At 66.6% G+C, this 12,378-nt stretch overlaps 1 protein-coding gene across 1 annotated transcript; it reads left to right on the top strand.

Moving 5' to 3' along the window:
* On the top strand, positions 1-8,269 carry LOC133629083 (REST corepressor 2-like). Its single transcript, XM_062019721.1, is given in 15 exon segments — positions 1-69; positions 71-116; positions 901-957; positions 1,087-1,167; positions 2,257-2,309; positions 2,385-2,481; positions 2,484-2,545; positions 3,166-3,290; positions 4,072-4,145; positions 4,929-4,981; positions 5,775-5,966; positions 6,062-6,139; positions 6,999-7,056; positions 7,507-7,690; positions 7,927-8,269. Coding segments are annotated over 15 exon segments (1,572 nt in total).
* Positions 8,270-12,378: the final 4,109 nt, after the last annotated feature.

Raw genomic sequence — 12,378 nt, 5'->3', positions numbered from 1 at the left:
ATGCCGTCGGTGATGGAGAAGCCGTCGGGGATCCTGTCCCGGAGCCGAGCCAAGTGTGGCAGCGGCCCCCCCCGTCACCTCCGAGGACGAGGCCAGCGAGGACGAGCCCACCCACGGTGAGCGACCCCCCCCCCAGCCCCCAAAACCCCCCCCAAAACCGCCCCCCAAACCGCCCCCCCCATCCCCTCCATGCGAATTGGGGGGGGGGGGGTGTGTTCCCCTTCTCCCTGCTCCAAGGGGAGGGGGCTGCACTGATGTGACCGTGCCACAGCGTGTCCCCCCCCGGGGGGGTGGTTTTTGGGGTGGGGGTCTCCCAAACCCCCCCCAAACCCCCCCAAACCCCCCCCCCCAAACCGCCCCCCCATCCCCTCCATGCGAATTGGGGGGGGGGGGGGTGTGTTCCCCTTCTCCCTGCTCCAAGGGGAGGGGGCTGCACTGATGTGACCGTGCCACAGCGTGTCCCCCCCCCGGGGGGTGGTTTTTGGGGTGGGGGTCTCCCAAACCCCCCCCCAAACCCCCCCCAAAACCCCCCCCCCAAACCGCCCCCCCATCCCCTCCATGCTAATTTGGGGGGGGGGGGTGTGTGTGTTCCCCCTTCTCCCTGCTCCAAGGGGAGGGGGCTGCGCTGATGTGACCGTGCCACAGCCTGTCCCCCCCCCAGGGGGTGTTTTTTGGGGTGGGGGGGGTGGTTTTTGGGGGGTGGGGGGGTGGTTTTTGGGGGACACACACACACAAAGCCCCGTCCCCATTGTCCCCGAAGCCGCGTGTGCAGCCGCCGCTTTGTTCAGCCCTTTTTTGGGGGGGGGGGGGGTGTTACAACCACTGACCCCCCAAAACCAACCCTGTACCCCCCCCCTCCCCCCCAAATTAACCCCCCCCCCCCGCCCCCCCCCCCCCCAGACAGCATGATCCGGGTTGGGGCTGATTACCAGGCTGTGATCCCTGACTGCAAACCAGGTAGGGGGGGTTATGGGGTTTTGGGGGGGGTTTGGGGTGGGGGGGGGAGGTTTTGGGGTGTGGGGGGGAAGGTTCTGGGGTGTCCCCCCCCTCCCCCCTTCTGCATTTAACTCCCAACCCCCCCCCCAGAGAGTCCAGCTCGATACAGCAACAAGGAGCTCAAGGGGATGTTGGTTTGGGCCCCCAACCACTGTGTGTCTGATGCCAAACGTGAGACCCCCCCCAAATCCCATCCCAGCCCCCCCCCATCATCATATCGGGGTGTCCCTGGGGGTGAGGGGGGGGCTGTGGGGTGCCCCCTCAACCCTTCACCCCCCCTTTACCCTCAACCTTCTCCTAAGTCCCCTCCACCTTCCCTTTGCTCACTCAACATCCTTTTGCTCCCCTTTATCCCCTCCTTTGCACCCCAAATCACCTCCCTGCACCCCAAATCCCCTCCTTGTACCCCAAAATCACCTCCCTGCACCCCAAATCCCCTCCTTGTACCCAAAATCACCTCCCTGCACCCCAAATCCCTCCTTGTACCCCAAAAACCCCTCCTTGTACCCCAAAAACCCCTCCCCTGTACCCCAAAATCCCTCCTTGCACCCCAAAACCACCTCCTTGCACCCCCAAATCCCCTCCCTGTACCCCAAAAACTGCTCCCTGTACCCCAAAAGCACCTCCTTGCACCCCAAAATCACCTCCCTGCACCCCGAAATCCCCTCCCTGGACCCCAAAACCACCTCCTACACCCCGAAATCCCCTCCCTGCACCCCAAAAATCCCTCCTTGCACCCCAAAATCCCCTCCCTTTGACTCCCCTTTACCCAACCCCCCCTTAACTCCCCTCTTTACCCCCAACACCCCCTTTAATCCCCCTCAGACCCCCCTTTACTCCCCCTTTTTTACCCCCTTACCCCCAACACCCTGCTTACACTCCCTCCCCCCCCAAAACCCCATCAACCCCCCCTTTACCCCCCACCCCCCCTCTTTAACCCCCCCAACCACCTCTTTTACCCCCTCCCATACCCCTCCATCACCCCCCCAAACCCCCTTCACCCCCCCAACCACCCCTTTAGCCCCCATCCCCCCTCTTTACCCCCCAAACCCCTCCCAATCCCTCCTTCACCCCCCAACCTCCCCAAACCCCCCCAACTACCCCCTTTACCCCCCACCCCCCTCTTTAACTCCCCCAATCCCCTCTTTTACCCCCTCCCATCCCCCTCCATCACCCCCCAACCACCCCTTTTACCCCCCAACCCCCCCTTTACCCCCCAAACCCCCCTTTACCCCCCCTCACCCCCTTTTAACCCTTCAGTGGACAGATACATCGCCATGGCCAAGGACAAACACGGCTACAACATCGAGCAGGTACCTTCCCCTTCCCCCTAAAGCCACCACAGACCCTCCCCCTCCCTCTGACCCCCCTTTTGCCCCCTCCCCCAGGCCCTGGGGATGTTGCTGTGGCACAAACACGACGTGGAGAAGTCTCTGGCAGATTTGGCCAATTTCACCCCGTTCCCTGACGAGTGGACGGTTGAGGACAGGTGCTGTTTGAACAGGCCTTCAGCTTCCATGGCAAGAGCTTTGCTCGCATCCAGCAGATGGTGAGAGGCAGAGGGCCCCCCAAAAACAGCCCCCCAACATCTCCCTGTCTGGGGAGAGGAGCTGGGATGTGTCACCCCCATCCCACACACACACAGCCCCCCAGGAGGTGGCACTGGCCCTATGCCACCCCCTGAGCCCCCCTAAAATGTGCCCCCCACAACCCTCACCTTGTGCTCCTCCAACCCCACTCTGTGCCCCCCAAACCCTCAACCTGTTCCCCCTCAACCCTCACCCTGTGCCCCCCCAACCTCCCCCTTTTCCCCTCCCTGTGCCCCCCAACCTCTCCTTTCCCCCAACTCCACCCTGTGCCCCAACCCTCACCCTCTGCCCTCCCCCTGCCCCCCACCACTCACCTTGTGCCCCCCTGTGCCCCCCAACTCCACCCTGTGCCCCCAACCCTCACCCTCTGCCCTCCCCCTGCCCCCCACCACTCACCTTGTGCCCCCCCTGTGCCCCCCAACTCCACCCTGTGCCACCAACCTTCACCCTCTGCCCTCCCCCTGCCCCCCTGCCAACACCACCCTGTGCCCCCCTGTGCCCCCTGTGCCCCCTGTGCCCCCCTGTGCCCCCCTGTGCCTCCTGTGCTTCCCTGTGCCCCCTGTGCCCCCTGTGCCCCCAGCTCCCCGACAAGCTGATCCCCAGCCTGGTGAAGTACTACTACTCCTGGAAGAAAACGCGCTCGAGGACGAGTGTGATGGACAGACAGGCACGGCGGCTGCTGGGCCGCAGGGAGCGTGACGACAGGTACCCCAAAGCCCCCTAAACCCAGCCAAAGCCACCTAAACCCAGCCTAAACCCAGCTAAACCCAGCCCAAACCCAGCTAAACCCAGCCAAACCCCACCTAAACCCAGCCAAAACCTAGCCAAACCCAGCCAAAACCTAGCCAAACCCAGCCCAAACCCAGCCAAACCCAGCCAAACCTGCCTAAACCCAGCCAAACCCAGCCCAAACCCAGCTAAACCCAGCCCCAACCCAGCTAAATCCAACCAAACCCAGCTAAACCCAGCCTAAACCCCCCTAAACCCAGCCCAAACCCCCCTAAACCCAGCCCAAACCCACCTAAACCCAGCCCAAACCCCCCTAAACCCAGTCAAACCCACCCAAAACCAGCTAAACCCACCCAAACCCAGCCCAAACCCGCCCACAAACCCACCTAAGCCCAGCCCAAACCCAGCTAAAACCCAGCCAAACCCACCCAAAATCTACCCAAACCCAGCCAAACCCAGCCCAAACCCAGATAAACCCACCCAAACCCAGCTCAAACCCACCCCAAAACCCACCCAAACCTACCCAAAAACCCAGCCCAACCCCTCTAAAACCCTCCTCAAACCCACGTCACCCCAAACCCACCCCAAACCCACCTAAACCCAGCCCAAACCCACCCCAAAACGCTCCCCAAAACCCTCCCCAACCTCCCCCACCCCAAAACCCCCCCAAAACCCACCTAAACCCAGCCCAAACCCAGCCCAAAACCCCCCCAAACCCCCCTTAACCCCCCACCCCCTGTGCCCCCCGTCCCCGCAGCGAGGAGCCGGACGAGCAGCGGCTGGGACAGGAGGAGCTGAGCAGCCTGACCCCAAGAGAGAGGTTTTGGGGGGGTGGGGGAAGGAGGAGCTGGGGCAGGGGGGGGTCACCTGTGTCCCCTGTGGGCTGGTGGGGACGTGGTGGGGCACGTGAGGGAGGTTGTGGGGTGGAAAGAGACACCCTGGGGACACCCTGGGGCAGGACAGGACACCCTGGGGCAGTTGGTAACAGCCTGGGGCAGTTGGGGCCACCCTGGGGACACCATGGGGCAGGTTGGGACATCCTGGGGACACCTTGGGGACACACTGGGGCAGGTTGGGACAAGCCTGGGGACAGTCTGGGGCAGTTGGGGAGACCCTGGGGCAGGTGGAGGATACCCTGGGGACACCCTGGGGCATGACAGGACACCCTGGGGACACCCTGGGGCAGTTGATAACAGCCTGGGGACAGTCTGGGGCAGCTTGGGACACCTTGGGGACACCCTGGGGGACACCCTGGGGCAGTTGGGGACACCCTGGGGCAGGTTGGGACACCCTGGGGACATCCTGGGGCCACCCTGGGGCAGTTGGGGACACCCTGGGGACACCCTGGGGCAGATTGGGACATCCTGGGGACACCTTGGGGCCACCCTGGGGCAGTTGGGGACACTCTGGGGACACCCTGGGGCATGACAGGGCACCCTGAGGACACCCTGGGGCCACTCTGGGGCAGTTGGGGCCACCCTGGGGCAGTTGATAACAGCCTGGGGACAGTCTGGGGCAGCTTGGGACACCCTGGGGACACCCTCGGGACAACCTGGGGACACCCTGGGGCCACCCTGGGGCAGTTGGGGCCACCCTGGGGCCCCCCTGGGGCAGTTGGGGACACCCTGGGGACACCCTGGGGACACCCTGGGGACACCCTGGGGCAGGTTGGGACACCCTGGGGCCACCCTGGGGACACCCTGGGGCAGGTTGGGACACCCTGGGGCCACCCTGGGGCCACCCTGGGGCAGGTTGGGACACCCTGGGGCCACCCTGGGGCAGTTGGGGACACCCTGGGGACACCCTGGGGACACCCTGGGGACACCCTGGGGCAGGTTGGGACACCCTGGGGCCACCCTGGGGACACCCTGGGGCAGGTTGGGACACCCTGGGGCCACCCTGGGGCCACCCTGGGGCAGTTGGGACACCCTGGGGACACCCTGGGGACACCCTGGGGCCACCCTGGGGCAGTTGGGGCCACCCTGGGGCAGTTGGGGCCAGCCTGGGGCCACCCTGGGGCAGGTTGGGACACCCTGGGGACACCCTGGGGCCACCCTGGGGCAGGTTGGGACACACTGGGGACACCCTGGAGACACCCTGGGGCAGTTGGTGACACCCTGGGGACACCCTGGGGCAGTTGGGGAGACCCTGGGGCAGTTGGGGCCACCCTGGGGACACCCTGGAGACACCCTGGGGCAGTTGGGGACACCCTGGGGCAGGTTGGGACATCCTGGGGACACCCTGGGGCAGTTGGGGCCACCCTGGGGCAGTTGATAACAGCCTGGGGACAGTCTGGGGCAGCTTGGGACACCCTGGGGACACCCTCGGGACAACCTGGGGACACCCTGGGGCCCCCCTGGGGCAGTTGGGGCCACCCTGGGGCCCCCCTGGGGCAGTTGACACCCCCTCGGTGCCACCCCGGTGCCACCCCAGCTGACTCCGCGAGCCGTGCCCCCGCAGGCTCCGTGGCCCCGCGCTGCCCCTCGCCAGGAGCCGCAGTGGCGGCAGCTCCCCGGGGCCCGGCAGCGCCGGCGGCCGCCGCGGGGGATGCGCCTGAACCGCGCCGCCGTGGCCGGGCTCACGGCCAACCCCGACCTGGGCGCCCTGGCGCTGCGCCAGCTCGACTCGCAGCTCGTGGCCCTCAAACGGCAGGTAACACCCCCCCAGCCCCCCCAAAAACCCCTCCTGGGGGTGTGGGGCCACCCCTCCTCGTGCACCACCCCCCACCCTGCGCCGTGTCCCTGCAGGTGCAGAGCATCAAACAGATCAACAGCGGCCTCAGGCAGGCGCTGCAAGGAGGCGTCGAGGGGCTGAGGCCGCCCGAGGTGGGGCTGGGGGGAGGGCACAGGGTGTCCCAACCTGCCCCAGGGTGGCCCCAGGGTGTCCCCAGGATGTCCCAACCTGCCCCAACCTGCCCCAGGGTGTCCCCAGAGTGTCCCCAGGGTGTCCCAACTTGCCCCAGGGTGTCCCCAGGGTGTCCTCAGGGTGTCCCAACCTGCCCCAGGGTGGCCCCAGGGTGTCTCAAGCTGCCCCAGGGTGTCCCTACAGTGTCCCCACGGTGTCCCCACGGTGTCCCCAGGGTGTCCCAACCTCCCCCAGAGTGTCCCCAAGGTGTCCCAACCTGCCCCAGGGTGTCCCCAGGGTGTCCTCTCCTGCCCCAGGGTGGCCCCAGGGTGGCCCCAGGGTGGCCCCAGGGTGTCTCAACCTGCCCCAGGGTGTCCCAACCTGCCCCAGGGTGTCCCTACAGTGTCCCCACGGTGTCCCCACGGTGTCCCCAGGGTGTCCCAACCTCCCCCAGAGTGTCCCCAAGGTGTCCCAACCTGCCCCAGGGTATCCCCAGGGTGTCCCCAGGGTGTCCTCTCCTGCCCCAGGGTGGCCCCAGGGTGTCCCAACCTGCCCCAGGGTGTCCTGTCATGCCCCAGAGTGTCCCCAGAGTGTCCTCAGGGTGTCCCAACCTGTCCCAGGGTGTCCCCTTATGTCCCACAACATCCTCACGTGCCCCATCCCATCCCCACCAGCCCCACACCCACCCCTGCTCTTCCTCCCAGTGTCCCCACACACCCCACTCTGTACCCCCATTGCCCCCCCCCAATCACCCCCCAATCACCCCCCATTGCCTCCCCCAATCACCCCCCAATCACCCCCCATTGTCCCCCCCAATCCCCCCCATTGTCCCCCCCCCAGGGCAACGGCAAATTCAGCTCCCGCTGGACAACAGACGAGCAGCTCTTGGTGGTGCAGGGTGAGTGTGTGTGTGCCCCCTCATTAACCCCCTGTGCCCTAATTAACAACCCTGGGCTCTCGTTAACCCCCCTGAGCCCTCATTAACCCCCCCGTACCCTAATTAACAACCCTGTGCCCTCATTAACCCCCTTGTGCCATCATTGACCCCCCCGTGCCCTCACTGACCCCCCTGTGCCCCAATTAACCCCCCTGTGCCCTAATTAACCCCCCTGTGCCCTCACTGCCCCCTTTGTGCCCTGACCCCCCCATGCCCTCTTGAACCCCCTGTGCCCTCACTGACCCCCCGTACCCTAATTGACCCCTCTGTACCCTAATTGACCCCCCTGTGCCCTCACTGACCCCCCCGTGCCCTCATGACCCCCCCGTGCCCTCATGACCCCCCCGTGCCCTCATGACCCCCCGTGCCCTCACTGACCCCCCGTGCCCTCATGACCCCGTTCCCCGGCAGCGCTGCGCCGCTACGGCCGCGACTTCCCGGCGGTGGCGGCCGTGCTGGGGAACAAGTCGGCTGCCCAGGTCAGGAGCTTCGTGCTGGGGCCGCGGCGGCGCTTCGGCCTCGAGCGGCTGCTGCGGGAGCGGGAGGCGGCCACCGGCCCCCGGCCCCTGCGGCCCCCCCAGCCCGGGGCAGACCGGCAGCAGCAGCAGGAGGAGGAGGAGGAGGAGGTGAGGAGGGGGAGGGAGGGGAGGAGGAAGGGGGAGGGGACTCGGATGGGAATGGCCACGCCCCCAAACCAGCTCTGGCCACGCCCCCAGCGCTGGCCACACCCCCACTCCAACCCCAATCCCCGCGTTGGCCACGCCCCCATCAGCCCTGGCCACGCCCACAAAATATCCCTGGCCACGCCCCTCGTGTTGGCCACGCCCCCAGACAGGCCCACTCTGACCCCAAACCCTGCGTTGGCCACGCCCCCATCGGCCGTGGCCACGCCCACAAAATATCTCTGGCCACGCCCCTTGTGTTGGCCACGCCCCCAGACAGGCCCACTCTGACCCCACCCCCTGTGCTGGTCACGCCCCCAGACAGCTCTGGCCACGCCCCCAATCGTACAGTTCTGGCCACGCCCCCAACAGCAGCTCCCGGGCTGGCCACGCCCCCAAACCGCTCTGGCCACGCCCCCAGCCAAAGAGCCCCGACTGGCCACGCCCCCTCGACTTTGGCCACGCCCACAAACGGATGCGCCGCTGTTGGCCACGCCCCCAAACTGGCCTGACCACGCCCCCAAACCGCTCTGGCCACGCCCCAGCCAAAAGAGGCCCCGACTGGCCACGCCCCCGATTTTGGCCACGCCCCCAAACGGCAGGTCCAATGCTGGCCACGCCCCCAAGCAGCTCTGGCCACGCCCCCAAGCAGCTCTGGTCACGCCCCCAGCCAAAGAGCCCCAAATTGACCACGCCCCCGGTTTTGGCCACGCCCCAAAACGACTGGTCAATGCTGGCCACGCCCCCAAACTGGTCTGACCACGCCCCCAAACAGCCCTGGCCACGCCCCCAGCCAAAAGAGCCCCAAATTGACCGCGCCCCCGGTTTTGCCCACGCCCACAAACGACGCCCCGCCCCCGAGCGGCCCCCGCGCCGACCCCGCCCCCCGCGCCGACCCCGCCCCCCGCGCCGACCCCGCCCCCCGCGCTGGCCCCTCCCCCCGCGCTGGCCCCTCCCCCCGCGCTGACCCCTCCCCCTCTCTCCCGCAGGTTCAGATCACGGGGGTGTCCCGGCCGGCCCCTCCCCCCGCGCCGTCCCCGCCCCGCCCCCCGCAGCCGCCCCCCCTGCTCCGCCCCGCCCCCCCCGCGCCCCCCCTCCTCCCGCGGCCGCCGCCGCCGCTGCAGCACGGCCGGGCCCCTCCCCCCCTGCTCCGGCCCGGCCACGCCCCCGCCGCCAGGCCGCGCCCCCCGGCCCAGGGACACGCCCCCCCGCGCTGAGCCCGGGGGGGGGCAGGGGAGGGGTTTGGGGGGTCCCCGGCTTCATTTGCAATAAAGGTATTTTACTAGAACGGCTCTGGGGGGTCACTGGGGGCTACTGGGAGCACTGGGGGGTTCACTGGGGGGGTACTGGGAGCACTGGGGGGTTCACTGGGGGGGTACTGGGAGCACTGGTGGGGTACTGGGAGCACTCAGGGGGGGTCACCAGGGGATACTGGGAGCACTGGGTGGGTCACTGGGACCACTGGTGGGGTACTGGGAGCACTGGGGGGGTACTGGGAGCACTAGGGGGGTACTGGGAGCACTGGTGGGGTACTGGGAGTACTGGGGGTGTCACTGGGGTGTACTGGGAGCACTGGGTGGGTCACTGGGACCACTGGTGGAGTACTGGGAGCACTGAGGGGTTCACTGGGGGGGTACTGGGAGCACTGGGGGGTTCACTGGTGGGGTACTGGGAGCACTCAGGGGGGGTCACCAGGGGATACTGGGAGCACTGGGGGGTACTGGGAGCACTGGTGGGGTACTGGGAGTACTGGGGGTGTCACTGGGGTGTACTGGGAGCACTGGGTAGGTCACTGGGGGGGTACTGGGAGCACTGGGAGGGGGTCACCGGGGGATACTGGGAGCACTAGGGGATACTGGGAGCACTAGAGGGTACTGGGAGCACTGGGGGGGGCACTGGGGGGTACTGGGAATACTAATGGGGGTCATTGGTTGGTCACTAGGGGATACTGGGAGTACTGAGAGACCTGGTTTGTCACTGGAGAGTAATGGAAGCACTGGAGGGGTACTGGGAGCCCTGGGACAGGTCACTGGGTGAGACTGGGAGCACTGGAGGGGTCACTGGGTGACACTGGGAGTGCTGAGCTCCAGCCAGTTGGTGCTGAGGGCACAGGTCCATACTGGAGGCACTGGTCTGTACTGGTCGACCCTGGCTGCCAGCAGCCTGTAGCGAGTTATACCAGCGTGTACTGGGCTATACTGGTCCGTACTGGTCTGTACTGGTCTACCCTGGCTGCCAGCAGCCTGTAGCGAGTTATACCAGCGTGTACTGGGCTATACTGGTCCGTACTGGTCTGTACTGGTCTACCCTGGCTGCCAGCAGCCTGTAGCGAGTTACACCAGCGTGTACTGGGCCATACTGGTCCGTACTGGTCTGTACTGGTCCGAGGCGAGGGCTCTTTGTGGAAAGTTTTTAATCTAGAACCTGGAAAAGGCGCCGTCGCCGCGCGCTGGGGGCGGGGCCGGGCGCTGGCCCCTCCCCCACCCTGGGGGCGGGGCTACAGCAGGTCAAAATCGGGGCCAAGCCCCTCCCCCCCTTTCCTGAGCCGGGGGGGGGGGGGGGAGGGGACACCCCCTGGGGGGAGGGGGCGGGGTGTGACGTCAGGGTGTCCCCACACCCTCCCGAGGCCACCGGGACACCCCAGGGGGACACCGGCCACCCCCCCCCCGTGTCCCCAGGTGACCCCGGGCCAGGCCACGAGGGTCGTGCAGGTCCCTGAGGGTGTCCCCACGCACCCAGCAAGGGCACGGCGGGTCCCCAGGGCCACATCCCCACAGGTCTTTGGGCCACCAGCATGTCCCCACGAGGCCCAGGGCCACCCAAGCCAAGCCCAGAGGTCCCAGGTCCGTCCACGTCATCCCCACGTGGCCCCGGGCCACCGAGGGCTGGCCCCACGGGACCCCTGATGACACCCTGGGGCCACCACCAAGGCCGTCCCCAGGTCTCTCCACGATGTCCCCACCAAGTGCTGGGGCCACCACGACGTCCCCAAGTCCTCAGGAGGATGCAGAAGGTCCCCAAGTCCATCCAAGATGTCCCCCACGGTTCCGTGGGCCACCACCATGTCCCCATGATGTCCTGGGCCACCAAAGCTGTCTCCAAGAGCCACCTCAGGAGCCATTGGGTCGTCCCCATGATGTCCTGGGCCACCAAAGCTGTCCCCAGAGCCACACCTGGAGGTCCTGGGCCACCAAAGCTGTCCCCAGGAGCCACCACGTTGCCCCATGACGTCCTGGGCCACCAAGACTGGCTCCAGGAGCCACAATGTGACATCCTTGGCCACTGAAGCTGGTTCCAGGAGGCACAATGTGACATCCTTGGGCCACCAAGGCTGGTTCCAGGAGCCACACTGTGACACCTTGGCCACTGAAGCTGTCCCCAGAACCACACCACAATGTCCTGGGCCACCAAGGCTGGTTCCATGAGCCACCAGCTCACCCCAGGGCCACCCCCCACCCCCAGCTCCTCCCCACCATTCCCAGTCCCCAGGGGACCCCAGAGGCCGAGCTGGGGGGGACAAGGGGCTGTGGGGGAGGCGCCGGCGGCAGCAGGGGGCGCCCCAGCGGCGTTGGCTCAGAGCTTGAGCTCGTTGGCCACTTTGGAGGCGATGTTCTTGAAGGCCATGGAGGTGCCGGCGATGTGCCACCAAGGCTGGCTCCAGGAGCCACACTGTGACACCTTGGCCACTGAAGCCATCCCCAGAGCCACACTGTGACATCCTTGGCCACCAAAGCTGCCCCCAGAACCACTCCATGAGGTCCTGGGCCACCGAAGCTCTCTCCAGGAGCCACACTGTGACACCTTGGGCCACATAAGCTGGTTCCAGGAGCCACACCGTGACGCCCTGGGCCACTGAAGCTGTCCCCAGAACCACACTGTGACACCTTGGGCCACATAAGCTGGTTCCATGAGCCACACTGTGACACTTTGGCCACTGAAGCTGTCCCCAGAGCCACACTGTGACACTTTGGGCCACCAAGGCTGGTTCCAGGAGCCACACCATAACGCCCTGGGCCACTGAAGCTGTCCCCAGAGCCACACCATGATGTCCTGGGCCACTGAAGCTGTCCCCAGAGCCACACCATGATGCCCTGGGCCACCAAGGCTGGTTCCAGGAGCCACACTGTGACATCCAAGGCTGGCTCCAGGAGCCACACTGTGACACCTTGGCCACTGAAGCTGTCCCCAGAGCCACACTGTGACATCCTTGGCCACTGAAGCTGGTTCCAGGAGCCACACTGTGGGCCACCAAGGCTGGTTCCAGGAGCCACACTGTGACATCCAAGGCTGGCTCCAGGAGCCACACTGTGACACCTTGGCCACTGAAGCCATCCCCAGAGCCACACTGTGACATCCTTGGCCACTGAAGCTGGTTCCAGGAGCCACACTGTGGGCCACCAAGGCTGGTTCCAGGAGCCACACCATGACGTCCTGGGCCACTGAAGCTGTCCCCAGAGCCACACCATGATGCCCTGGGCCACCAAGGCTGGTTCCAGGAGCCACACTGTGACACCTTGGCCACTGAAGCTGTCCCCAGAGCCACACCGTGACGCCCTGGGCCACCAAGGCTGGTTCCAGGAGCCACACTGTGACATCCAAAGCTGGTTCCAGGAGCCACCAG

This window comes from Colius striatus, unplaced genomic scaffold (assembly GCF_028858725.1).
Source record: "Colius striatus isolate bColStr4 unplaced genomic scaffold, bColStr4.1.hap1 scaffold_131, whole genome shotgun sequence".
In the NCBI taxonomy this organism is placed as follows: Eukaryota; Metazoa; Chordata; class Aves; order Coliiformes; family Coliidae; genus Colius; species Colius striatus.
The sequence above is the reverse complement of the archived record's forward strand: the minus strand, read 5'-3'. Positions and strand labels throughout refer to the sequence as shown.